The 27446-nt window shown below is 35.6% G+C and overlaps 1 protein-coding gene across 4 annotated transcripts in view; it reads right to left on the bottom strand.

The window, feature by feature from the left end:
• Nucleotides 1-23675, bottom strand: part of LOC104088648 (putative disease resistance RPP13-like protein 1) — a 140136-nt gene extending 116461 nt beyond the window's left edge. The window contains exons 1-6 of one of the 4 annotated variants that reach the window (XR_011413392.1): nucleotides 19440-23517; nucleotides 19247-19347; nucleotides 19015-19131; nucleotides 18535-18731; nucleotides 18124-18279; nucleotides 16617-17130 (exon numbers count right to left, since the gene is read on the bottom strand). Coding sequence is in view for 1 of the 4 variants with exons in the window: in XM_070192675.1 (XP_070048776.1) it covers nucleotides 19468-23481 (4014 nt within the window). In the remaining 3 variants the exon portion in view is untranslated. Of the gene's footprint in view, nucleotides 1-16616; nucleotides 17131-18123; nucleotides 18280-18534; nucleotides 18732-19014; nucleotides 19132-19246; nucleotides 19348-19439; nucleotides 23518-23575 lie in introns of those variants that run through there. The other 3 variants (XR_011413393.1, XR_011413391.1, XM_070192675.1) reach the window with 3 other exon arrangements.
• Nucleotides 23676-27446: the final 3771 nt, after the last annotated feature.

A 27446-nucleotide genomic window follows, 5' to 3' on the forward strand; every position in this document is an offset into this window, starting at 1 on the left:
CTTAGTCCCTAAAATGGAAGCTTAAGTCTTAGGATTTTGACCGTAGTCGGAACTATGTGAAGATGACTCCGGAATAGAGTTCCGTATGTTCCATTAGCTTCGTTGGGTGATTTTGGACTTAGGAGCGTGTCCGGACTGAAAATCCGAGGTCTGTAGCTGATTTAGGCTTGAAATGGCAAAAGTCAATTTTTTGGAGATTTGGACCGGAAGTGGACTTTCTGATATCGGGGTCGGAATGAGATTTCGAGAGTTGGAATAACTCCGTTATGTTATTTGGGACTTGCCTGCAAAATTTGACGTCATTCCGGATTGATTTGATAAGTTTCCGCACGGGTTTTAGAAGTTGAAAGATTTGAAATTTATAAGTTTAATTCTTGGTGCGATGCGTAGTTTCTTCGTTAGTTGATGTGATTTGAGGGCTCGACTAAGTTCGTGTGGTGTTTTAGGATTGGTTGGTATGTTTGGTTGAGGTTCCGGGGGCCTCGGGTGTGTTTCGGGTGCTTAGCGGATTAAAAGTTTGATTTGTGTTGCTGCTAAGCCTTCAGGCTTCTAGTATTTTCGCACCTGCGATGAAGAGGCCGCAGGTGCGAGAGCGCACATGCGGAGAGGCAAGCACAGAAGCAAAAAGGTGTAGGAGAACCAGGGGTCGCAGGTTCGAGAAAAGCTGGACTCGGTAGTCTCCGCATGTGCGGAGAAATTGTGTGCATCAGCGGCTCCGCAAAAGCGGATTTTGGTGCGCAGAAGCGAGAGGAAGCGCAGGTGCGGTTGGACATGCGCACATGCGGTCGCGTAGATGCAGCTAATTATGCGCAGGTGCGGTCACGCCTGGGCAGAAAAGAGAAATCTGAGGGTTTGGTTTCATTCTTCGTTTTTGGACTTGAGAGCTCGGAATTTGGTGATGTTTCGAGGGATTTTCAGAGGAAACTTTGGGGTAATGATTCCTAAATTATTTTTGGTTGTATTTCATTAATCTATAGTTGTTTTCTCCATTTAGTTTCGAATTTTTGGGGTTGAAATTGGGAAAAAATGGAAGAACTTTTTCAATAAAGATTTCGAGTTTTGAAAGGGGATTTGAGTAATTCTTATATAGTTGGACTCGTGAGTGAATAAGTTTTCATATTTTGTGATTTTTACTCGATTCCGAGACATAGGCCCGAGTCGACTTTTTGGGCAAATTTCGGATTTTTTGTTAAAATATTAATTTCATTAATTAGGTGAGTCTATTATCATTGTATTCATGATATACAATTGTGTTTGGTTAGATTTGGACCGTTCGGAGTCGGATAATTGAGGAAAGGACATTCTTACGGACTGTTTGATCTTGGTTCGAGGTAAGTATCTGGCCTAACCTTGTGTGGGGGATTTTTCCCTTAGGATTTGAGTCTTTTATGTTGATTGTAGTCCGTGTGCACGAGGTGACGAGTGCGTGCACAGACTTATTTGTGGAAAGTTGGCCTTTTAGGATTCTTAAGTCATTATATTCACTGAGTATGAAGTTGTTCTTGATATGATTAGGTTCCTATTTACTAGTTTCACCTCTACATGCTTTAATTAGAATTAATTTCTTTCAGGATTCACTCTTATTGCCTATTGGACTCTTATTTGACTTAATTGGAGATTTTACTTCCTCTATTGTCATGCTATCTTTTCATAACTGCTTATCTTTATTTAAAATTATTATTATATCATCTTATAATTTGTTCAGTCTTAATTGAGGTTATGATTTTCTTTCCGCTGCTTATCCTTAATTAAATTATTGAAAATCCTTGGTAATTTCTCAACCTTAAAAGAAGTTTTAGATATCCTATATCTTAGTCGACTTATTTTATTTGAAATTATTTGACTCGTGTTAGTTTCCCTGTTGTTGAAATGTATATTGTGGGATCGTTGATACACATTAGTTTCTCTTTGTTGAGTTGTTCTCTTTATGCCTAGCATTATTTACTGTGGTTATTCTTTGTGATTTGGTCCCACATTTTCCTGTGATTTAAAAGTGCTTGAGTTGATTTACTTGTCGTACTTTGTATTATTGCCATTGTTGTTGTTGTAATTGTTGTGGTGATGCACGATGTTTCTGCCGTGCGGATGTTATTATTGTGATGCACGAGGTTTCTGCCGTGCGGTTGTGGTTTGGGGTTGCACGAGGTTTCTGCCGTGCTATTGTTACTATTGATCTATGTACATGCGGCGTGACAAGGTGGGATATATATATGTGTGGGTTGCGCACGTAGCGAGACAAGGTGGGAACATTATTATGCTCGTGTGGCGAGACAAGGCGGGCATTTATGTTACTATTGCACACGTGGTGAGACAAGGTGGGCTGTGTCAGGGATTGATTTGTGATGATTTATGACCTGGGGACATTCTTGTTGTTGATATTGGTGTAGTGGTATACGTACCTATGTGAGCTTTATCTTGTGAAAGCTGTGAGAAAATATTCTACGTGTTGTCCGTTCTTCTTCTTCCTTATGCTTATTTGCTGGTATGGACTATGTTAGGACACTTGCACAAGCATACACGTAGTTAAGCACTCTTATCGGATAAGAGGTGTTCTTGATATTGTTGAGCATAGATGCTCACCTTGTTTACTTGTCTTCTATGTGAGAATGGCTCTATTGGCACGTGAGTCGTCAGTGTGGTTATGAGGTGTTAGGGTGTCTAGTGTTAGGGTTCAGGTATTGAGACCCGTGAGTTATGAATTGTTCGAGGTTCGGTACCTCGTGGAGTTGTTGACTAAAACCTGAGGTATAAGCGGTCGTACTTACTGAGTTATTACTTGTCCTTGCTGTATTCGTGATTCCGGATTTAGGTTGTGTTCCATTCACTTTGTCCGCGTCATTGTTTTCATGATATTTCGCTGATACTTGTTGTTTCTTGCTTTAGTGCCATTACTGTATTATGAGCCATATTGCATAGTCTTTATGTAGACATCATTCTTCTGTTATTCATGTACTTATATCTGTTCGGTTTATTAGACCAATTGGTGTCTTGACTGTTCCTCGTCACTACTACACCGAGGTTAATCTTGATACTTACTGGGCACCGCTGTGGTGTGCTCATGCAACTCTTCTGCACATTTTTGTGCAGATCCAGGTACTTGTTCGTTAGCTAGCTGTGTGGACTGTTGCTGTGGAGACTCAAGGTAAACCTGCTCCTGCGTTCGTAGGCTTCGGAGTCACCTTCTAATTTTTGTTTGCACTGTTTATCCTTATTTCTGGATAGTTTTATTTAGAAGTTTTCTAGCAAACACTCTGTAGAGCTTATGGCTTGTACTACCGGTTTTGGGAATTTTAAGAGATTCTATTTAAATAATTTTGTTGTTTTAATTATTGTTAGGCTTACCTAGTCCCTAAGACTAGATGCCATCACGATACCCAACGGAGAAAAAATTGGGTCGTGACAATAACCAAATAAATAAAGTAGTAGACTCCTCTTACAACTAAATTACTAAACTCTTACTATAATTAAAATTCTGAATCTTCTAACAGACTCCTCCTAAAACTAAACAACTAATTATTCTAGAAAACAGTAGCAGTAACAGATGTAAAATCTCAACACTCCTCCTTGCTTCTGTTGCTGTAGTATAAAGAAGGTTATCCTCAATTCCTTCTTCTGCTATTAGTGCTTGTGCATGAGCATCTTTGAATTTGCACACTTTTGTAATATGACCTTTTTGTTTGAAATTTCCACATAATGCATTAGGTCTCCACCAACAAAATTTTTCTAAGTGTGTTTTCTTTTTGCAATATTTGCAATAAGGATAATCGACTTTTTCTTTTTTGTGTTTCGCATAAAAAATACCCTCAGTAACTTTGTCTTGTCTGAAGGCCCTTCTTTGCTCTTGTGCTTGAAGAGCACTTATTAATTCTGCAACAAAGATAGTAGAGAGATCTTTAGACTCTTCTAGAGGGGAAATTTTGGATTCAAATTTCTCGGGAATTGTCACAAGAATTTTTTCAACTATCCTGTCATCTTTGAAATCCTCGCCAAGTAACCTGATTTTATTGACAATTAAAGAAATTCGGTCAGAATACTTAGCGATGGTCTCATCCTCTTGCATTCTAAGAGATTCAAAATCTCTTTTCAATTTTAAAATCTGATTTTGTCTGCCTCGTTCACTTCCTTGATACTCCTGTTTGAGTGTTTCCCAAGTTTCTTTTGCTGTCTCACATGCAATGATTTTAGAGAAGATTGAATCTGCAACTGAATTTTGAATTATAGTTTTGGCTTTGTATTTTTTAGTTTTCTCATCTGAATGAGCTTTGATTTGGGCAAGGGTAGGATTTGCAGGAAGTGGTTGTATAAGTTTGTCTTCCATTACAACTTCCCATAGATCATAAGCTTCAAGATGCGATTTCATCTTCACTGACCAAATCTGATAGTTTTCACCGGTGAAAGTTTGTGGGGTATTCAAAGAGAGACCGTTGCTTGCCATTATTAAAAATTTGGTTAAAAATCGGTATGGGTAAAAATGCATATGGTTTAAAAGTGGTTGAAATTGGTTGTTTTTCAGCAAATTCAGAGATCTGTCAAGATCAATGGAGGCTCTAATACCACTGTTATGGATTTTAGAAAAAATATGCAAGCAGCAAGAAGGTTGAAAATAGGATTGAAAAACTGTCTCTAAAATTTTATTAATCATAGGGCTTTAAATAACCAAATAAATAAAGTAGTAGTCTCCTCCTACAACTAAATTACTCAACTCTTACTATAATTAAAATTCTGAATCTTCTAGCAGACTCCTCCTAAAACTAAACAACTAATTGTTCTAGAAAACAGTAGCAGTAACAGATGCAAATCCAACAATAATAACATATTTTTGAATAGTGAAATAACATGCACATTATATTAAGATAACCTCCATCTTCCATTATTTGCACCCTTTTAATTCTAGACCCCCCCCCCCCCTTTCTTTTCCCCTGCAGTGGCACATCTTGAATAAGAATTACTGTTCTAACCTGTTGCTAAAATAGAAGAAGAGTTTTGTTTCTGAAACTCGGCTGCACGTTGAATAGGGCTATGAGACTGCAGCGGAGTCAGAAAGACTATTCTTTTTTGACTCCTCTCTTTTTGTTCGTTGTTATATTAGTAGCGCCTCCTTTTCTCCCGCAGTGATATCAGTCTATACGTTTCATGTCGTCTAAGTTTCATCTCAACATCTCTTTTTGCTGAGCATGGATATATGTTCTTTTATTCAGAAGGCATTAATCCTACAGAATATATCCATATTCGAGTGGTCAATAAAATCTCAACAACAAAAAAACTGTAGAATAGTGACAATATTTTTCAGTGCAAAATTTATGTTAAATACCAGAGAAGTAGAGGAACTAATTATACAGTATAAATAATCTAGTTGAGAATATAAGAGAAAAAGTTAAATCAATCTGTGTTGAGATCTCTTGGTTTGAGTTTTTTTTTCACTAATAAATAGAAGGCACATCAAGAGAAGTGCAGTTCTAGAACTAACTCTAAGCCCCACAGCAGTAGAAGCATACCCCTACCCCCGAAAAGCTGAAGCGTAATGCAGAAAAAACCTTACAAATGAATGAAAGAGATTTGATAGTTGTACTCCACACGTAAACACAAATAGGAATATCATGTCTTCCCAATGCCACATCTTATCGCATATGAAGCTCATCGTTGCAATACCACATAGATAACTGAAAGAATGTGCAAGTAAGAAATAAATATAAAATAATGTTGAAATGGCACAACATCTCAAGATGGATTAAGACCAAGATCAGGAAATGTCACGACCCCAAATTCCCTCCGTAGGATGTCGTGATGACACCTAAGACTAGGTAAGCCTATCAATGCGGAATAAAAATAGAAATCTGAAACTTTAAATAATTGTAACTCCCAAAACCTAGTAGAAATAAGTCACAAGTTTCTAAGAATTTTATCCTTAATGTCTCTATATATATCAAGGTCTAAAGAAATTAAGGAAGCAACATAATTATGATAGAAGGGGACTCCGGAGTCTGCGGACGCTGACAGATATACCTCGAAGTCTTCGTGTACAGGTAACTCACTGATGTCGAAGCTGGTAAGGAGTACCTGGATCTGCACAAAAGGATGTGCAGAAGCGTAGTATGCGTACACCACAGCGGTACCCAGTAAGTGTCAAGCCTAACCTCGGTAGAGTAGTGACGAGGTCAGGTCAGACCCTACTGAAAAATAATAATTGCATGGTAAAATGTTTAACAATATAATAAAATAAAATGACAATGAAAATGAATCAAGTAGCATGTCATCATTTAATTACACAAAATAATGGCAAATAATATCTCGTGGAATCAAAACAGAATTCCTTTCGACTTTAAGAAAATCACAACAAATAATCAAAGGCAATTGCGGCTATAAATCAATATCAACAATGGCACTCCCGAGGTACCGCCTCGTAGTCACAAATCATAAATAAATTCATAATATCTCATTTTCTTATCTCACCGCGGGATCCTTCATAATTTATTTTAAAGAAAACATTTTTTCCGAAATAGCATTCCGCGTTTTAGCCATCCTTATCACACCGCATGACTTCTAGTAGTTCCCCCTACTAGCCACGCGTATCAAGCCACCCTTATCTCACCGCATGCGTTTCAATACCCAGACCTTATACCACCGCATGCATATCAACATCACATTATATCATAATTTGCACCTCAAGTGCTCAAATAATTTAACTTGCCAAAATACTTCAACAACAATATGTTTTCCACAATAAAGAGCTCACGGCTCCATCACAATGAGTACGAAAATCTTACAAAAATATTCAGGAATAAATAACTCAGCAAAATAATATTTCAAAGTCTTTAATACGTTGCTTGAGTACCAAATTTAAAAATACCAAATACTTCATATTAATAATATTTTATTTAAAAAAAATAAACTTCAAATAATGCATAGAAAAAAATAGAAAAATGCCAAGCAACTTTAAAATATAAACATTAAATCAATGATGAAAAATATATCAGAATAAAATAGTTTAATTAATGCGCAACAGTGATCTACACAATTTAAAAATATAATCTTTCACATTTAGCCCGTGTACACACTCATCACCTTGTGTACACGACTTTCAACACATTATAATTTATTACTTCAATACCAATCCTAGGGGTGATTTCACCCACACAAGGTTAGACAAGTCACTTACCTCGACTTGCTCCAATTTAATCAAGTAGTATGCTTTTCCCTCGATTTTCCGACTCCGATCGACTCGAATATAGTCATAATTAATTTGATACAGTCAACAAAAATTATAGGAATCAATTTTATAAGAAAATACTATATTTTTAATAAAATCCGAAATTAGCTCAAAAATCGCCTGTGGGGACCACATCTCGAAATCCGGCGAAACTCATAGAATCCGACAGCCCATTCAATTACGAGTCCAACGATACCAGTGTCACTCAAATCCGACTCCGAATCGACACCGAAATTCCAAATATTCTTTTCTATGAGATTTCTAAATGTTTCTCAAAATTTCAATCTCAAAGCACTAATTAAATGGTGAAAACAATGATATATTCGTGTATATTGACCAAATTCGAGTTAGAATCACTTGCCCCAATATTTTTCCTTGAAAATATATCAAAATCTCCTTTCCTCAAGTTTCAATTCGTCAAATATGGCAAATGGGACAAAGTCCTCTGTTTTATAACTTACAGATATGTCCAGGCTGCCTTCGATCCTGGACCTCGATCATGTACCTCGGTCATGGGGATCGATCATGGCCCTCGGTCATGGACCCCGATTTTGACAGATAAAGGAAAAACTAGATCAGCAAAAAAAAAACGAGCAAACTCAACTTTAGGAGTCTCCCATCTTCAATTCTTGATCCATTAACCATCCGAAACTCACCCGAGACCTTCGGGGCCTCAACCAAATACACCAAAAAGTCCTAAAATATCTTACGAACTTATTTAAAACTTCAAATCATATCAAACAACGCTAAAATCATAAATCACACCCCAATTCAAGCTTAATGAAACTTAAGAATTTTCAACTTCTACATTTGATGTCGAAACCTATCAAATCAAGTCCAATTGACCACCAATTTTGCACACAAGTCATAAATGACATAACGGAGCTATAAATATTTTGGAACTGGATTCCGACCCTGATATCAAAAAGTCAACTCTCCGGTCAAACTTCAAAACTTAAATTTCTATTTTAGCCATTTCGAGCCTAATTTCACTACGGACTTCCAAATAAAATTTCGATCACGCTCCTAAGTCCAAAATCATCATACGGAGCTGTTGGAAATATCAAAATTCTATTTCGGGGTTGTTTGTACATAATTCGATATCCGGTCATTGTGAGCACGTGATTTTTGCCCGACTAAAATATTCCTATAGAAATTCACAAATAGATTTTTCTAAATTGTTTTTAGTTTTATAGAATTTGTAGGAATTTTGGTTAAAAGTTGCTTGCATTTAGTTGCATAGTTAACATTCTAAAATCATAAGAAAAATACCAAAATGTCTAAAGTATTTCGTGCATAACATTTTTGGTCTAGTTGCATTTAGGATTTAATTGCATGAGTTAAATGCATTATTAAACGAAAATCACAAAAAATATGAGTCGTTTTTACATTTTTAGCTTTAAATTGCAAAGTAGTAATTCTTCTTTTATTAGTCTAAATTCATTAATTATGGTAAAATAGATAACTAGGTTTATTTCTACAAATTAGATTGATTTAGGACTTAATTTAGGATTTTAATTAATTAATTTTATTAGGATTTAAAATCAAGAAAAAGAAAAGAAAAGAAAGAAAAATCTGTTTGGTCTCGAATTTGGGCCAAAACAATTTCTGGCCCAAACAATTACCCCAAATCCGCCCAACCCAACACCTACAAACCCCCTCACCCGGCCCAGCCTCGTCACTTAACCAAAACGACGTCGTTTCGTTAACGGCGATCTCAGCCGTTGATTTCCTTTGATCGAACGGCCCGCAACTCCCCCCTCTAACCCTTATATCTGTCGGAGCCCCCCCCCCCCCCCCAAAAAAAAACCCTTCAGACCCCTCTCATTTCCCTCTCTTTCTCTTTCACTCACCCAAACCCTAGCCGCCCCCAAACCCCTCGTCTCTCTCTCAAACTCACTCCAAACCCTAGCCGCCCAGAATTCCCACACCGGCGGCGCCACTCCAAATCCCCTCAAACTCGCACCCTATGACCCTCATACCCTCCTAATCCCTAATCCCCCATCAATTACATCAGAAACCCCACTAAAATTAGCGAATCTTAGATCTAAAATTCCAGAAAAATCCTAGTCTGGTTTATTTTTAAATTGCTTTGGTGTTTTTGTTAGTTCAAGACTCATATGCATCGATTGATCTTGATGAGAGCAATTATTTTAGGCTAGTCTCGGCCCATTTCGAAGTTACCGGAGTCCGGTCCATTCATCGTTCGCGGCTAGAGTTCATCATTTCCGTTGCTCGTCGGTCTGTTTCGTTTGCTCATTTCTTTAGCGTTTAAATAAGTACTCTTTTCCCTCATTTGTTCTGGCTCTGTTTTTTTTTTTTTTTGTGTGTTTGTTTTTCTTTCTTTCTCCTTTTCTTTTTTTTCCAGTTGGTTGATTAAACTTTGTCGTTAATTGCATGCTCAATTAGTTCAACTAATAAACTGATTTAGATTAATTAAAAGTTAAGTACTTAGTAAAATCTCTGATTTTATTTGAAATTCAAATATGGCATGTGTTGTTTCATTCTTTTGTGCGCCGTTTTCTTTAAGGTCGGATCTGGGCTTGGTCTTGGGCTATTTAGCTCATAGCATTTGGCCCAAACCTAAGCAGATAGTCTGCTTCTAGAAGTGGCAGTTGGCGTTTTTCAGTTAAAAAAGATTCTCTCCCCTCGGTTATTTTCTTCCCTGAATTCACGCTGATAGAATATTCACACACTCCCACTCCCTCATAAAAAAGGACACTCTTACATTCTATAAAGGAGGACTCTTCCTCACATTCTAGAGGACAGAAAAAAAGGGACCTGCATATTCACTCACAGGGATACACACACAGAATTCACTCTGTATTTTTCATTTTTTCTACTCTCATCTCATACGGATTTTGGGTCATTTCTGGATTTCTGGGTTTGAGTTTGAAGCTGTTGTGTTGTTGGTTTTCTGCTGCTGTTTTTCTTGCTACTGCTTCTGCCCAGTTTTTTTTTTAGAGATTTATTTTCTCTTTTACTTATCTTTGCTGCTCTAAGCTGGACTTCGCCAAAACCAGTGTCTTATTTTCCTGTTGCTTTTGTTCCAGTCCAGGTATTTCTTTTGAACTTTGGATTGCTAATTGGATGGGAAATGTATCTCTGATGGAAGACGCATGTGGATAATGAAGTTAATGGAATTAGTTTCGTTCAGCTCTAAAGCTTTGTTGCTTTATCTCTGCTTTTGGTATTTTGTCTCCCTAGTGTCGTATTCTGCTTTAAGGTTTACATAAGAAGAAATATATATTTATTGCTTGTTGTAGTTTATTTATGGTTGTAATCAACCAATATGTAAATAACGATGAAGTTGTCTCTACTCCTCGTCATTTTAAAATACTTCGTCTGTCAAATACCGAGTACACTGAGAAATAAGGATATGAGGTGAATTCATAAATAACTGTATGTGTTTTTTGGACATTGTTCGAATTCCTTGGATTTTGAACTTTGAAATTCTATTTGTTTTTTTGTGCAGAATTAGTATGAAATTAACCTGTAATGACTATATTTTGGGGTTTTAGCGATTAGCGAAATTTGTATGTGAGTGACTGTTATTTGCATAGATTTCCTAAGAGTCAACTAGCTCATTTATCTAGCATATAACAGGAACATGAAATTAGTTTTAGATTGGGGGACCTTATAGTTCATAAATGCCAATTGCTAAATCTCCATGGTTTTGAGTTGAACAGAGTTCTTAGACCATGAATTGTGTTTGTCTGGGTTACCATGGCTTGCACTCCGTACCAGTGGATTTGTTACAGAAGCCCAAACTCTTTGAAACATTGTAAAGTCTCTTTGAAATCACTGTATGCGCATATGAGCTTTTATAAAAAATGACTGCCAAAACAATTCTAGTAATTCTAATGCTTTTCTCCAAAATAACTTTGTTAATAATCTAAAATAATGAACTACTCTCCACATATGAAGATCCATGAATTCTAGACTTCACACTTAATCCTGATCATAGAAAGAAATACTAATGAATATCGTAGCTTGCTTTAGGAACGAATAATCAATCATCGTGACTATGGGTACGGTTCCCGTGGCATAGTCATGATACATAACCCCAATTCAAGTGTGCATTTCATGCGACTCGACCTTAACTTCAAACAATAATAAAAACAAGCACGTCGTAAATCGCGGGTGCATTTCATGTGGCACGGTTCGTGATGTGTGCCAAAATGACAAGTGTACGACATCGTGACTTGTTTCAAATAAATTCCATAAATATTAAAAGCGGTCAGAAAGCTAAAAAGCACAATAGATTTTAAATATGTAATAAATCAGATAATTGGGCCAATTATTAATAGTTGAGTGACCGTGCTAAAACCACGGAACTCAGGAGTGCCTCACACCTTCTCCCAGGTTAACAGAATTCCTTACCCGGTCTTCTGTGTTCGCGGACCATAAATAGAGTCAAATTTCCTCGATTTGGGATTTAAAATAAACCGGTGACTTGGGACACCATAAATTATTCCAAGTGGCGACTCTGATCAAATAAATAATCCCATTTCGATTAATATCACTTAAATTGGAAAAACTCCCTATCCCCCCCGGGAAAAAGGAGGTGTGACAGTCACTATTTCACTTAAGCTTTTAAAACTTTTAATTTTTCATCAAAATTTTATTTCTCGGACTAGGGACCTCGGAATTTGATTCCGGGTATACTCCCAAGTCTCAAAATACGATACGGACCTACCGAAACTGTCAAAATACTGATCCGAGTCCGTTTGCTTAAACTGTTGACCAAAGTCAACTCAGTTGAGTTTTAAAGCTTTAATTCACATTTTAATCCATTTTTCACATATAAACTTTCCGGAAAATTTTACGGACTACGCACGCAAGTCGAGTAATGATAAATAGTGCTTTTCGAGCTCTTAGAATACATTATTAATTATTAACTTTAAAGATGACATTTTGGTTCATCACACACAGGAAAACTTGTTGGATAACTCAAACATGAAGTCCTCTATTTGCGAATAGTACAAATTGGCTGCCTGCCATCATTCTGGCCAATAAGTCTTGTTACCTTAAGAGTCACTCTTGGATTATCTGTAATTAGAAGCACACAATTGACAGACATATGAGGAATAATTACAAAATCCACGTTCGACATATACTAAAAATTACAGCCATAGAAGAGCAGAAGGACCCTTTCAAAATAATGTAATCATCTCATTTCAATTTTTCCTCAGATTTTAACTAAGGTAAGTGGAAGCATTTTCTACATCAGAGGAGTCATATCATCACGGTTGCTACCCATTCAAGAGGATAATTTGAATAAGAGTTGCATTATAAGGCACTCGTTCATCAATCCCTATGTGTTTAGGGCTGTATCAACACGGCGCAGGGTAAGGTCAGCGTACACACTACCCTTCCCAGACCGACTTGTAGGATCTCACTGAATTTGTTGTTGTTGTAGCACCACTGCGCAAGAACTTTGGTACACCCTTCCGAATTGTTTCATGGAAATTGCTCATTACAACTCTCATTTCATCTCGTGGAGGGAGTTCTTCGGATCTCATCAACGTGGGATCTGCACAGTAAGTAAGCAGCAGACAATTATTGGAAAATAAACAATGGTTTCATCTCGTCAATAAATCATGATCCACGGAATGATAATGCTATTTTACATTTCAGTCGAGAAGGAAACAAGTACAGTACTGCTTCGTCTTCCGATTTTAGGGTAGTCATATAGCTAACTCCCATTGTTTTCTGGATAAAATAGACTCCGCTCTATTTTTTCCTTCAAATATTTCCAACTAGTGAAGTTATACGCGCGAAGTAAAAAACTTAAGTAGACTAATAAGTGATATTTTTATAAATTTGTTGGATAAAAATAATTCTTATTATTTTACGCATATAGAACTAAATTTTGTAATTGATTAAATCACAAATGCAAATCTATTCATTAGTATTATTTGTGGAATCTTTGAAGATGAGAAATTGACAATTATCTCCTTACCAAGTCCACCCAATCCTATCTTGACAATTACCGAATGAATCAACATGTATTTTTCAAATTATAAAATGTTTAAAAATTAGCAGTGGCATTAAGAATATCATTAACTCCTATATATCTTTTTGGGTACAACTTTTAGTAACAACAATTGGGCATTTGAATAAATGGCAATTAGGATGAGATCTCTCTAAGAACTAATTTTCTAGGAATGGTATGACAACTCTCATTAAACAAATGAAAGAGGGTATTTTCCATAATTCTCAAAGACAAAAATTCCACTTACAAATCAAATAGCCAAGGCACATTGCTTAAGAAGCAAAGACTACTTGAACCTATGCTAATACTACATGCATCTAATAGGGTATGTGCATTTGGGCACTCAACCAACAGTATCATCTATTGATTTAAAATTTTGCAATGGTAAGGTCGCAGTAGAATGGAAATGCATCAACCCCTCCCGACTCTTATAACACACAAAGCAATTAGTCATGAACGGCTTATTTTTTCTCGAATAGTTACCTTTTCCATTGGTATCTTACTCACAACATAAATGGGATAAGTAATATGATGAGATATTAAGTCTGTTATTCCAAATCCTTAAGAGAAATTCAAATCAGGGGGAAAATACCAAGATAAGAAACCAAAAAATACTACGAAACTAAGAAAAAATTCAAACGAAGTCCGAGTCTTCACTATGAAGCACATCTCCTGAGGATAATACAGTAATCTCCCATATTGTCTAGCAAAATCACATCCAGTTCCATATACATCCTGGTTCCCATTTAGTAAAAGTATAACTGAAATTTGATTCACAGCTAATGCATTAAGCTAAGTTGCGAGAATCTGCCGGTGGCTTTAAAACCATTATAGAAGGGAATAGGCTGGCGTTATCTCGATGCAATTCAGATGACTCTCATAACATAATCTGTCATTAAAAAGATAAATGCAGATTAGCTGCTATAATTACTAAGAAATCAAATAGAGATGAGGCCTAGTTATTTAAGAATCATATCCGAATAGTTGTATCATCTGACAAAGGTAAGAATTATGATTTGGATACGCAATGAGGGAAAAACATTGACGCTAAGTAACTACTACATGAAATATTTTAAAAATGAACTTAAGGATATGCAAGCTCGCCAGACACGAATATTTAAAAAATAATCTAGTAATATACATAGAGATCACACAAGCATTACTATTGTGTACATATATGATATATGAGGAAAGAAGGAAATAGCAGATTCAATATTCTAACCTATTTCTTAAATAGAACAGGAGGTTGTAATAGCAAGACTACCCTGCAATTGAGATGCAATTGACATGATTTATGTTTGGAAGAAGACGATTACGTGTTGCCTCTCGATTTTTGAGGCATTGTTGCAGACAAAATTGCTCCTTTCTCAGGCATTGTCATATGATAATAGATCTCCTGGCTTTTGGCATCCTTATCATGAGCTTCCTTCACCGTGCGAGGCCTTTTTGTTTGGGATGATCCATTTTAAGTGTCAATACTAAGATCATCCTAAAAACCTGTAACATTATGATTATTCTATTTCATCAGACAATCATTTACTACAAATAAAGAAAGAAAATAAAAAGATACCACTTAACATAGATAAATAGCAGTAAGGTATAAAAAATATACTTTTAACACTTAACTACTTGGGAAGTTACTTTCACTCTAGACGAACAATAGGTAAATGTATTAGATCAAGGTGATGGTTGTGGAAAGACACTATCTGGAGCATGTAGATTCAAGATGTCACTCATGATTAGCTGATGGTTGAAGTTAAGATGTTGATCAGCTTCTCGTCTTCTCATTCTTTTCCTTTTTTAATTTTTATTTTGTTTAAGAGCTCTTCTGCACTTTGGCTTTGAATCAGTGGAAGCACTTCTATTATTGCTGCCACATTTACCACTTCCTAATTTTTTATTCAGGAGAATGGTACAAAGTGTAGATCATGAGAGGTACCGCCTAACATGACCAATAATTCAGAAGGGAAAAAAAGTGGTTAACATTTGCGAGTAATGACATACATGGCCTAAATGGTTAATCAACATTGAGTATTCACTGTTTTTATCTGTTATAATTTTGTTTATAATGTATAGTAGACAGAAAATTACTCTGTTAAACTAAATATGTGATAAAGTTTATTCAATCACATCATCCTTTCACTAAACTAAATATGGGATAAAATTTAATCAACATCATCTCTTCACTAGGGAGTAAAGAACACTTAGATAATAGAGTGCACACAAGAATATGAGATAGAATATATATCATCACAATGCTGCTGCAAAAAAAGTCTTTTTTGTGATCATCAACGATGTTGCTGCTATATTAAATGCATACGCCACTCTCTAATCACACAAAAAGAGTAGAGCAGGAAATCATAATAGAGCAGAACAAATATACTAACACTAATATTGCAACACTTATGTATAATTAAAAGAAACTAAGATTTAACATGAATTTTTACCACTATGCAATACAAATAGCCGAGGCTACAATAATAATCTAATACAGTCTAAACTCCATATCACTAAACTATAATCAACATTTAAAGATATTGTTAATGAAGTTCGTTATCATTATTAAACATATAAGTAAAACGACATTCTTGTTCTCCATATAAAACACATCCTTAGTTTCTCAAACTTTTTCCCGATGTTATGTTCCTTCAAATTTTGCACGCCCTTTTGTTCCTTTTCCGCACCATCTCCCATCGAGGGAAAATATTGTGTCCTTGAGTGAAGGTGTAATGGTAGCAGCGGAGTGATTTAAAGATGGAGTCGAATAAAAAACCAAAATGCATATAACTGGAGGCAAAGTAAAAAAGACAATGAGGGAAGAACATAGAGGTTAGCATGTGAAATAAGAAAAGTAGATTGAAAAGCCTAGAGCAGGAAAAATAAAGAAAATAGAATAAAGAGAAAGTGTAGGAAGAAACACAGTTGTAGAAAGTATAGATAGAAACCGTTGTTTTTTTTAACCGGTGTTTTTCACGACTGTTGTTTTTTTGTGGCCAGAATGAAAGGAAAAGGCAAAAAAATTGTGATAAAAGATAAATGCAATTCCTGAATAAAGAGGCTTTATCCAATTTTAACTCACTACTATTTGTATATATCAATTTTTAACTCACAACTATTAATAATTTGTATTCAGTTCTAAGTCAAATCCCGAAAACTTTTGCTTGTTGCTATTTCAATATTTCCATCACTGAAAGTAACTATTATCATAAGCAATCTCATTTAGAAGTCATTTCACCTAAAAATGTAGCTTTAAAAAATATCATATTTAGTATCGGCAAATATTATATTCAGCACTGAATACATATGCAAGGACATATAGAACACTTCCTCGTAATTTCTTCTTTATTGACCAAAAGAAATAGGCACTATATCCATAGATTAGACATGAAAAGATACAATCAACACTAAATATATCAGACAGGGAAATAATATTATTTCTTTGATCATCATCCCAAATACACGACAAAGTAGACATAGCTACAACTAGATCAATCAACTGAAAAATAATTAGGAATCATGACTACGAAATGGTGCAGTGAGATGTCCTAATACATAAATAAAATATAGAAAATTCATATCTTGAGTTTGGAGTTCTATAATCTATAGATATTCTGCATAGTAACCTTGAAGGAGGATGAGAAAAGGCATAGAAATGAAAAGCTTAAAAAATGAGGCCGAAACCTCCATAACTTTGGTAGCACCTATAATTTTTTATCTTGAATTTATAGGTAAATTATCATTTGAGATTGGATGCTCTTCTTTCATGAATTGTAAGGCTTGTGCCTATGTAGAAATGTCGGATACTCTTGAACAAACAAGCAATTTTCAGAAATAGATCTACAACCCCTGCCTCACTGGTAAAAGTTTACATGTTGACCGCCTAGCCATTTTCCGACCACTCAAGGATATCTCTGCAGATAAGCTCCTGTGCAATAGAATCGAATTAACAGCAATCATTTTACATAGCAGCCATAAGCATTAGAAAGTAAAAGAATAGATGTTCAGAAGTACATAAGATAAATTGTTTAGAGAATCGCCAACAAATTCAACAAATTGCAGCGCAAATATAAGAGCTCAAGCTTGAACGAAGTAAATAGATCCTCCATATTGCACCAGAAGGAAAATGTATTAAGATCTTATGAACTACAGGAGAAACATACAATGGATCATCAAATATACTCATAAATCAGATCAGGCAATTCAAGAACTGTAAGAGATATCTGCAAAAGAAAATATTACAGTAAATATTTAAAGTTATGACTCTCAAGATTTGAGAGGAAATACAATATATCAAACTTAAGAACACTGATGTAAGCCAAAGATGACATTAAGAGCGAGGATTTTTCGATATATAGATATATTAATCTCCCGTACTACATTCAACACAAAGAGAACAATGTTAGCCAAATTTAAGTAATAATAGATGTGAATTCAGTGTATCCAAGGAAAAGTAGACTCATTTCAATACAAGAATGGTCATGAATACAACACGATAATTCCTAAATACTGGATGGAAACTAAGAAAAGGTACAAAACTATTTCCTGAATCTCAATATTCATCACTGCCAAACACTATTTGTGAATAAAACTAAAAAAGAAAGCTAAGGCCATCAATGTTTTAATTTCTAGAAGGCAATCAGGTCCTTCTAAGCTACTAATGAAAAGGATAGTAACTGCTAGATTTTGCCTATCAATTAAGAGGATAGATAGCACCTATCCAGCAGGTTCGATCGCAACAAAAGTAAATTGTGCAGAAATAAAAACAGTAAAGACACAGAAGTTTTATACTGATTCAGTACCGGTGTGGTACCTACATCTAGTTCCCTTGGGTCACAAGCAAGGAGAAGTACATAGAAAGAATATTACTGGCGAGTTTTCTGACTAAATAGCTTATGTTAATAAGAGGATAGATGCATACTGAAGTGATGGAGAAGGGCAACTCTCCTTTAGCAAAGTTTGTGTCCCAAGGCAGATGATGGTACAGAGATGGCCAGCACTTTACAGATATTCGACACGATCTGGGTGTGGGTGAGGATACGCACCAGGATTGGCCAATTCACCAAGTGTGCATTGACTACAACAATTACAAAGTAAGTACAGGTTGGCCAGGTTTTTGGTTTCAACTCTTAGCTTGGTTTTATATATGCATAAATAATTCATGTTGTATAGGATGTGACTGGAGAATAGAAACAGGAAACAGAAGGACGAATAACTTTCACGACAAAAATAAATGATGCACAGCAGTGTAAGAGATTAAAAAGAAATTTAATGAAAAAGCAAAAGAAGTTTTAAAAAATAAATAACAATATTTATTTGGAGAATCACTTACCTTGATAATACCACCAATGATCTTGCATGATATATATATACCCATACAATGGGAATTTGAGCAATTATTGGCCACTCTTCCAGTTTCATAATTTTGAAATGTGGTTTGAGCAGTGAACAACCAACACAGTGCATACACAATCGTTAAGTTGAGGTCAGATAATCAATGAGCTAGAGTAGCTAATTGTCACCAAAATCCTGACAAAGAAAGAAAAACGATCGTTAAGTTGAGATCAGATAATCATACAAAATAGCACTAACATTGTGCTGATGCTTTTAGATGTTAAATTATGGAATACAAACTATCTGTCTCGTATGCCTTTGAACTGCCAATAGAGCACTAGGTGATATAATTGATACTAGCAAATGACTAGTCATTTTAATTGTTGTTCAAACATTGCATAGTATTTTTCACTGACTGATTAAAGAGAACTAATGCCGGCAAATTACACACAAAAGAGAAGTATGATTCTTTACTTACATTCTGATGACAGATCACAGTTGAGGTCATTGCTTATTCAATAGAGAATATCAGCACAACTTTCCTTTCACCAACTGAGTAAGGAGTTGTAATAGCTTACAAGAAGTTACCAAAATCCTAACAAAGAATATAAAATTGCTAAGTTGAGATGATAATCATACATAACAGTATTAATATGGTCTTATATTTTTATGGATAGGAAACAAATATTCTGTCTCCTGTACAGCTGTACCTTTGAGTAGGAAATTAAAAATAGATTTTACACGTCCAAAGTGAAGATGCTTCCTCTGTTTCATAGTGGCAATAGTCTCTTCACACTGCTCAACAAGATTTCTAACAAAGGAAAAGAATTAACAGAAAAGCAAAGAGAAGTAACGAAAAATAAAAAGCTACTTGAAAAGAAAAAAAGAAAAAGAATAACTTACATCTGTTAGAACACCTTCGTTTTAATCATCACAGGTATTCCCGATCGATATGTATGGTGGGAATATGAGCAATATTTGGCCAGTAATCCCCCTTCTCAAATTCTAGGAGTGGGTTGAGCAATGGGCACAAAGAAATATTTAGTTTAGAGATGGAAGAGGGCATCCCTTTTACTGGAAGAGATTGGAGTTTAGGGCAATCCGAGATTTCCAGCTTAGAGAGGGAGGGCAGCACTGATTCTGGAAGAGGTTGGAGATTACGGCAACTCGAGATGGTCAGCTCAGAGAGGGAGGAGGGCAGCACTGATTCTGGAATAGATTTGAGTTGATCGCAGTAGTCGATCTGTAGACGTTGAAGCGAGGTGAGGCATCGAAGACCTTTGGTCGATAGTGAATGGAGCTCATCATGGTCATATAATCTAAGCTGAGAAAGAGATGAGGGAAGCCCTTCTTCCAACAGTGACTGAATTTGAGGTAAATTAGAAGTAGATAGATATTCAAGAGAGGTGAGGCTTTTGAGAACTTGGCTGCTTAATGTTTTCAGATTTTTTATCCAAAGAGTTCGAATAGAGTAAGGCAACTCCCAATTTTCACCAGCAGGAATCTCTTCGTCACTACCATCATGGATGATGTTTAACACTGTGAGACAGGAGAGTCTCTGTAAACCCCACTCCTTTCGCCCATTCACCAGTTTCTTGCAACCGCTGATCTGAAGGACTTGTAAATTGGAGGGCAATCCTCCTTCAGGAAAGGACTCTATTTCTGGACACTTATTCAGATATAGTTTCTTAAGAGATGGAAGGAGTTCCTTCATATGTTCTGGCAGCGACTTCAGCTTCTCGCAGTTGCTAATATCCAAAGTTGACGTCGTTTGAGCCACCGAAAGTATTTCAAGATTCTCACATCCATAAATTATGAGATCTTCAGCCCCGTTGGGAATCAAAAGCCTTGTAAGGCTGTGGCAACTTCTTACTTTCAAAGAGCGTGCTTGTGGGACCAACTCAGGTGATATCTCATTTATAGAATCACATCCTTCCAGTTCCAATTTCTCCAGAAACATGTTACTTCCTCCAGAAATCACATCACCAACTGATGACTCCAATTTCAATTTCCCACAATAATTTAACTTTATTTCCTTCAAGGTATTTGGCATACGGCTAAAAGGCAAGGAGGTAAGAGACTGACAATTGTAAATATCTAATTCAACTATCTGTTTCATTCTCTGAAGTTGAGACAAAAACAGTTCAGCATGATCAAAAAGAAGTCCAACCTTAGGAGAACCTATAACTTTAAACTTTTTTAGAATTGAAAGTTGTATAGGTATCTCCAGATTGAGTTCCCGACAATTTAAAATTGTCAAACTTGTGAGAGAACAAAGATTTTCAGGAAACCTTCCAATCAACTTGGGGCAATTTTTAATTGAAAGATTCTGAAGTATAGGAAACTCTCCATTCCCTAGTACGTGCCACTGCTTCCACTCCAACATCTCTGCAAATTCAAGTCGCTCTAGAGAGTTAAAAGGCTTTTTGGAGGATGAACTACCATAGAATTCGTCAGTCACATCTGTTATTCGACGCATCCCTCGAATTGCAAGGAATTTCAAAGAAGGAAGTTGTCCTAATGCTGGCAAGGAATAACAGTCCTCGCAGTTGCTTAGAGACAATTCCACCAGCTCAGAAAATGAATGATCAGCTAGCCAATTTGGAAAGTTTGTCCCTCTATATCCGTTGATCTCGAGTTCTTTTATGTTTGGATTTGGATGTAGCTCACCAAGTATGTCTCTTTCATTTTGTGAACTGTCCGCAATACTTACACTCCACTCCAATGATAACTTTTCAATATGTTCCTTTCCTCTCATGTTTGCCTTCAAAGCTTCCCTTCTGTCGGCCACATTTTGCAACTCTAGAATAGATAAAGATCCATATAAGTTATGTAGTTCACCCAAATCTTCCAATCTCCAACCACTGCGATCACCTAGAAGAAATTTAGCTCCCAATAACACACGGATGCTTTTCAACTTGCTCGGATGTAGCAGCGTCTTCAAGCGAGGAGTGTCGCTAATATCAAGGTGACGCAAGTTTATCAACTTTTCCATCTGCTGCGGTAACTCCTCAAGGAATTCACAAGATGATAAGAGAAGTGTCTCTAAGTTATAGAGTACACAAATGGAATCTGGTAACTGCTCTATTTTTGTCCAAGAAAGATCCAAAAATCTTAGGAGCTTTAATTCAATAAACAAGACATTCGGTAACTCGTTGATATGATAACGAGACAATGATAGTGCCCTTAAGGATGTTAGTCTTGGCAATATATTATGCAACAACCTCTTACTTAGAGTTGGACCATAGAGCTCGATACTGTTGATTGGAAGCAATGTCCTGAGCTGCTCCAATTTGTAGAGAGGTTTCAACTTTTCAAAGTCACCATAGCCCATTGAATAGGACACGTGTCGACTTTGTTTCAACATATGAGACTCTTGGTACTCTTCCAACCTAACACAAAGTTTTGAAGATGCAACTTGGGCCAAATCATTAACAAGGTCATGCATTAAGAATTCCTCTGCATTATTTTTAGAAGAATTTGGGACCCTTTCGAAAAGTGATCTTGATTGCAACTCGAGAAAGAATAGGTTGCCTATATCTTCAATTGTTTCATTTTTTTGCAACCCTTGCACTAGACCATTAGCAGTCCACAATTGAATGACTTGTTTTTTCCGAAATGGATAATCTTTCGGAAATATTGCACAGTAGGAAAAGCATTGCTTCAAATGCACGGGAAGATCATTGTAGCTCAACATCAACGCTGGTAATATGCTTTTGTCTGGCAGCTCCCATATTTCACTTGTCAAAATGCGTCTCCACTCTTCAATCTTTGATTTGGACCGTAACAAACCAGCAAGTGTCTTTAGTGCTAAAGGCAAGCCTTTGCACTTTTTTGCAATTTGTTTTCCTACCTCTTCAAGTTCTGGATGTTCCTTGGGATCTCTGTTTTCAAATGCATGTCTTTTGAATAAAGGCCAAGAGAATTCGCTAGAAAGAATGTCCATGATAATTGGCCGACTAACCATCATCTCGGCAACACTCTCCTTACGTGTCGTCACAATGATCTTACTTCCAATTTCTCCTTGTGCAAAAGGAATTCTCAAGTCATCCCACTCAATGTAGTTGTCATTCCAAATATCATCTAAAACAAAAAGAAACTTTTTTCCTTTTATGCTTTCCTTCAATTTGATTTGAAGCTGATTAAAATTGTTATCAACCGTCAAGTTGGATGAACCAATTTCTTGAAGTAATCCTTTTGTTATTCTAGAAGCATCATATGGTTCAGACACACAGAACCAAGCTTTCAAATCAAAATGATGTTTCAACTTGTCGTTATGGTACACAGTTTTAGCAAGTGTTGTCTTGCCAACCCCCGCCATTCCAACAATAGGAATTACACCATATGTTTTTCCATCGGCATCAACAGACAATAAACGGTGAACCAATGTCTCTATTTCAGTCTGCCTACCAAAGATATCAGATTCATCAACCAAACATGTTGTAGGTACTCTAGTTTCTTGTTTACCGGGAAAAAAATAGTCCTTTAGGCCAAGACAAGCAATTTGCTTTTGCAACTCCTCCAATGTTTTAGTTGTGCCTTCCAACTTGTCCTTTATATTAAGAAAAGATTCATCACTCAAGCACAAGTTGAGGTCACTTACCTGCTGGTTGCTTGCTTCTGCATGATTTTGATGCTGACCTTCCACCTTAACTCTCAGAACTTCATAATTGATTTCTTCCATTAAGTTTTCAGCACTGTCCACAGCATCCCGAAGTTCATTAAGCCACTGACTCACGTTTGGATTTGATGCCTGCTTATTCTCTGCATCACTTAGCACAACCCGAAAACCAGACAAAGTCCTCCTTAGCTTCTCTAAGAGTTGAAAATCATGCTTTTGCCTCTGAAACATCTTGAGCAGCTCACCCTTAGGAGCAAGCCTATCAAAGAGAACATTCAAAGCTGAAGATAGAAATGCACCACCAACTGCTAAGCCAATCTCCATTTCTGAAAGATGCAGAGAAAAACAAGAAAAACACAAAATGATCAAGAATTTGTAGAAGATTAGTAATTCTATCTTAAAATAGTCTTAGTTTTACCTGTTGAATGCTAAGAGTAATTAATATGCAAACAAGAATGCTCAGAGTATATGATTTAGCAAAAGTAATAACTTGTGCTTCTTATTTATTTTCAAAAAGCATGACTTCATAATTGAGGCAAGAAAGGGATATGGTGGGGCACTGAAATGATATAAAGTGCTGTAGTGTGCCTTTTGCTCATATCATGAAAAATGTTATAGAAATTGTGGAAATTTAAATCACTGTTAAATTATTTCTGAAATTCCTATGAGATACTCTACGCTATACATGCTTGAAATGTTCCTTTACTTATCATTTTTCCAAGTTCAAGTTTCTATGAGGTTGTAAATGATTTTCATGCAATATTCCTTTTGAAGATGTAAATAATGGTAGGAAAATAATTAATGGTGGCTTTAAATACTAATTGTTTAGTCACTATCTTTAAACAATTTATCCATAGTATGTTGTAGCTAAGTGTTATTAATGACAGAATTTCAGAATAATTTGACAAAATCAATTGAAAGAGACAGCTAAATCTTGGAATTCCTTAATATCATATTTTAGAAAGTATTCGAGCTTGAGAATAGAACAAGCACATTAGCAGTTCTAGTATGAGCTTTTATGCAGATAAGGATTAAATAACCTTAGGTGTCTTAAACAAATATTACTTTATCTTGAAATAATCTTTACAGAAAATATTATTTTACGTATTAATTTTTAGATAATATAAAGAAGTACGTTATACTAATTGTGTGTTATAGGGAGAATTTATGTTGCGGGGACGCTCCAAAACATTATTTTACCCACATTGGATCCTCCAAAAATTAATCCACTACTTTTGGAGGATCCGACATGTATCCAACGATATTTTTGAAAAGTCTGAGCAACATAGTAAGACACTGTGTCTTCTATAGACTATATCTGATCATTCATTACTATTACGAAGTTTGTTTTGCCTTGTATAGTTGGCTATCATAGAAAGAGAAAAGGACAAGAGTAATATTTTTATTTTTTCTCTTTTTCAATCTTTTTCCTTTTCTCTTTAAGCATCTCTGTTTTCATACTGAAAATGTTAAAAAAAAAAAAAAAAGAATATATTTTCTTACGGTTTAACATATTTTTGAATAGTGAAAACATTAAGAGTAAAAAGAAATTTCGAATAAAGTTATAGTAAGAGTTAGGAGAATAAAGTGAGAAATGATAGGTTGTGCCCAATGTTTTTCGAATATTTAAAAATAACAATTGAAATCTATCTGCTTACTCTTGGAATCAATCCTCATATAACAATTTGAAAAGTTATAGTATGAACATTTTTGTCAAGTAATTTTGGGTCCCACATTTTAGCAAAAGAATTGGCCAAAGAATCCAGCCCTTTCGTTTCCAATTTTCTTCTGACTTTTGTTTCCATCAACCGAAACTCATACTCTCCCTTATTCCAAGACTAGATGGGTGTAGCCCATGGCACGGGCCAAGGTCGATGTTGAGTAGGGGTGTACAAACCAAACCGACAACTCGTACCAATACGAAAATCTGAGTCAACCCGGAAAAAAAAACCCGACTAGTAGTTTGGTTTGACTTGGTTTGGTATTGAAAAATAAAACCCGACCATAATAGGGCTGGTTTGGTATTAACTAAAAAAAGTCAAATCGAAACCAAACCAACCCGACATTACATGTATACATATTTTATATATTAGATAGATAAAAATATTTATTAGAATGTAAGTTATAAATATTTCTTATTTTTTTATAATTTATGTATTTAGCATAATATTTTAAGTTGGGTTTATAGCCCATGTAAATATTTATTTTTGTCTGGCCCATAAAAAAATAACTGAGCCCAAACCAAAACCTAGTCCTAAAGCAGAACTAGACTAGTCCTAATTCCTAAAGCTGTTCTAAAACACTTAAACAATTGAAATCACTTTGTCTCTTCTCCAAAAGCAAGAAACTCCATCGTTTCCATTCCAAAACCCCCCAATTAGCTCAAACCAAATTATCTCAAACTCTATCAACTCTCTTTTGCTCTCATTGGTAAGGCTCTTCCCTTTCTCAATTTACATGTTTTCTTTTAGCTGCATACATATGCCTTGCTTTTTCCCAATTAACTAAGAATTTATTTTCCGATTAGCGAGTTTTTTTGTAAATCTGTAATATTCCTCCCTATTGTCGAATTCATTTATTTATTTTGTTTCTCTTAGATGATTAACATGAGTAATTGACTGTTACTTAAAAAATTATTGAAACTTTTTTACTTATATTTTGAATCATTTGGTTAAATAATATGGACTATGTAAAATTAAGAGTGATGTATTTCTTACATTGTTATCATAAATCTGAAAACTATCATCAACGAGAAGCAAAACATAAATGAAATTATCTTTGCATCTGTCATTTGTTGTCATAATGCGAAGGTAAAGTCCATGAGTTAAATAGTAACTGAATATGTTATATTTGCAGGAACTCTTTCTAAGAATGGAAGCTGCAACTTCTGGAGTAGATGCGGATGTGGTTGTCAATAATCCTTCGCCAGTGGCAGCTCAACAACAAAGTAAGGACACTCCTCATCGACACACTCCTCCTAAGAAGCAAAAAAGAACGACTCCATCATAAAATTCTACATCTGAAAATAGTGGCAGAGAGACGTTCGAGATTTGGAATCACTTCTCCAAATTTATTGCTAAAGGAGGTAAATGTAAGGCAAAATGCAATTATTGTCCTAAAACATTTGCTGTAGGTAGCAAGAATGGGACTACTATGTTATGGTCGCATTTAAATGCTACGTGTCACAAATCTCCCTTTAGAGTCATTGATAAGAGACAATCAACATTAAAACCTATTAAAGAAGGTGGCTAGAAGGTGGTTCGGGTGCTAGTGAAAGGGTAGTGTATAATGTGGATGACATTAGGAGGGCGATTGCCGAATTTGTAATTCTTGATGAACAACCTTTTAGAGTTATCGAGAGAGAAGGATTTAAGAAATTAATGGCTAAAGCCCTACCTAATTTTGAATTACCTTCTCGTGTAACTGTTGCTAGACATTGTTTGAGGATGTATCATGAAGAGAAGGAAAAACTTAAAAATCTTATTAAGAACCAATGTGTATGTCTCACTAGTGATACATGTACATCACTCCAAAACTTAACTTATATGGTTGTCACTACTCATTGGATAGATGATCAATGGAATTTACAAAAGAAAATTTTGAACTTTGTTCCAACACCGGATCACAAACGTGAGACTATTGCAAAGGGAATTGAAGCATGTTTATTTGGTTGGGGCATTGAGAACTTGTTTACAGTGACCTTGGATAATGCAAGTGCTAATGATGCTGCCATTAAGAATTTGAAATTGCGTATTGATGATTGGAAAGGGGTAATACCTGGAAATGAATTTTTGCATGTTAGATGCAATGCTCATATTTTGAACTTGATTGTAAAAGATAGGTTAGATGAACAAATTGAGCCTATTTATCGTGTAAGAAATGCGGTGAAATATGTTAGGTCTTCTCCTTCAAGGTTTGCATCTTTCAAGTCATTTGTTGAGAAAGTTAAGATAGATACTCATGGTCTTGTGAGTCTTGATGTTGAAACAAGATGGAACTCGACATATACAATGTTAGATACAACTCTAAATTTTGAAAAAGCCTTTACAAAAATGTATGTGGATGACCATAAGTATCAAAAGTATTGTCGAGAAATAAGTGCATTAAGAGAAAATCTATCTGCAGACGACCGGAAGAATGTGAAAGCTTTTATCAAGATTCTTAACATTTTCTATCAGACAACTTTAAAATTTTCAGGCAGTTTATATGCTACTTCTAACTCTTTCTTCCATGAATTTTTCAATCTTCGAAATGCTATTATAAAGTATACCAAAAGCGATGATCGTATT

This window comes from Nicotiana tomentosiformis, chromosome 1 (genome assembly GCF_000390325.3).
Source record: "Nicotiana tomentosiformis chromosome 1, ASM39032v3, whole genome shotgun sequence".
NCBI classification, from domain to species: Eukaryota; Viridiplantae; Streptophyta; class Magnoliopsida; order Solanales; family Solanaceae; genus Nicotiana; species Nicotiana tomentosiformis.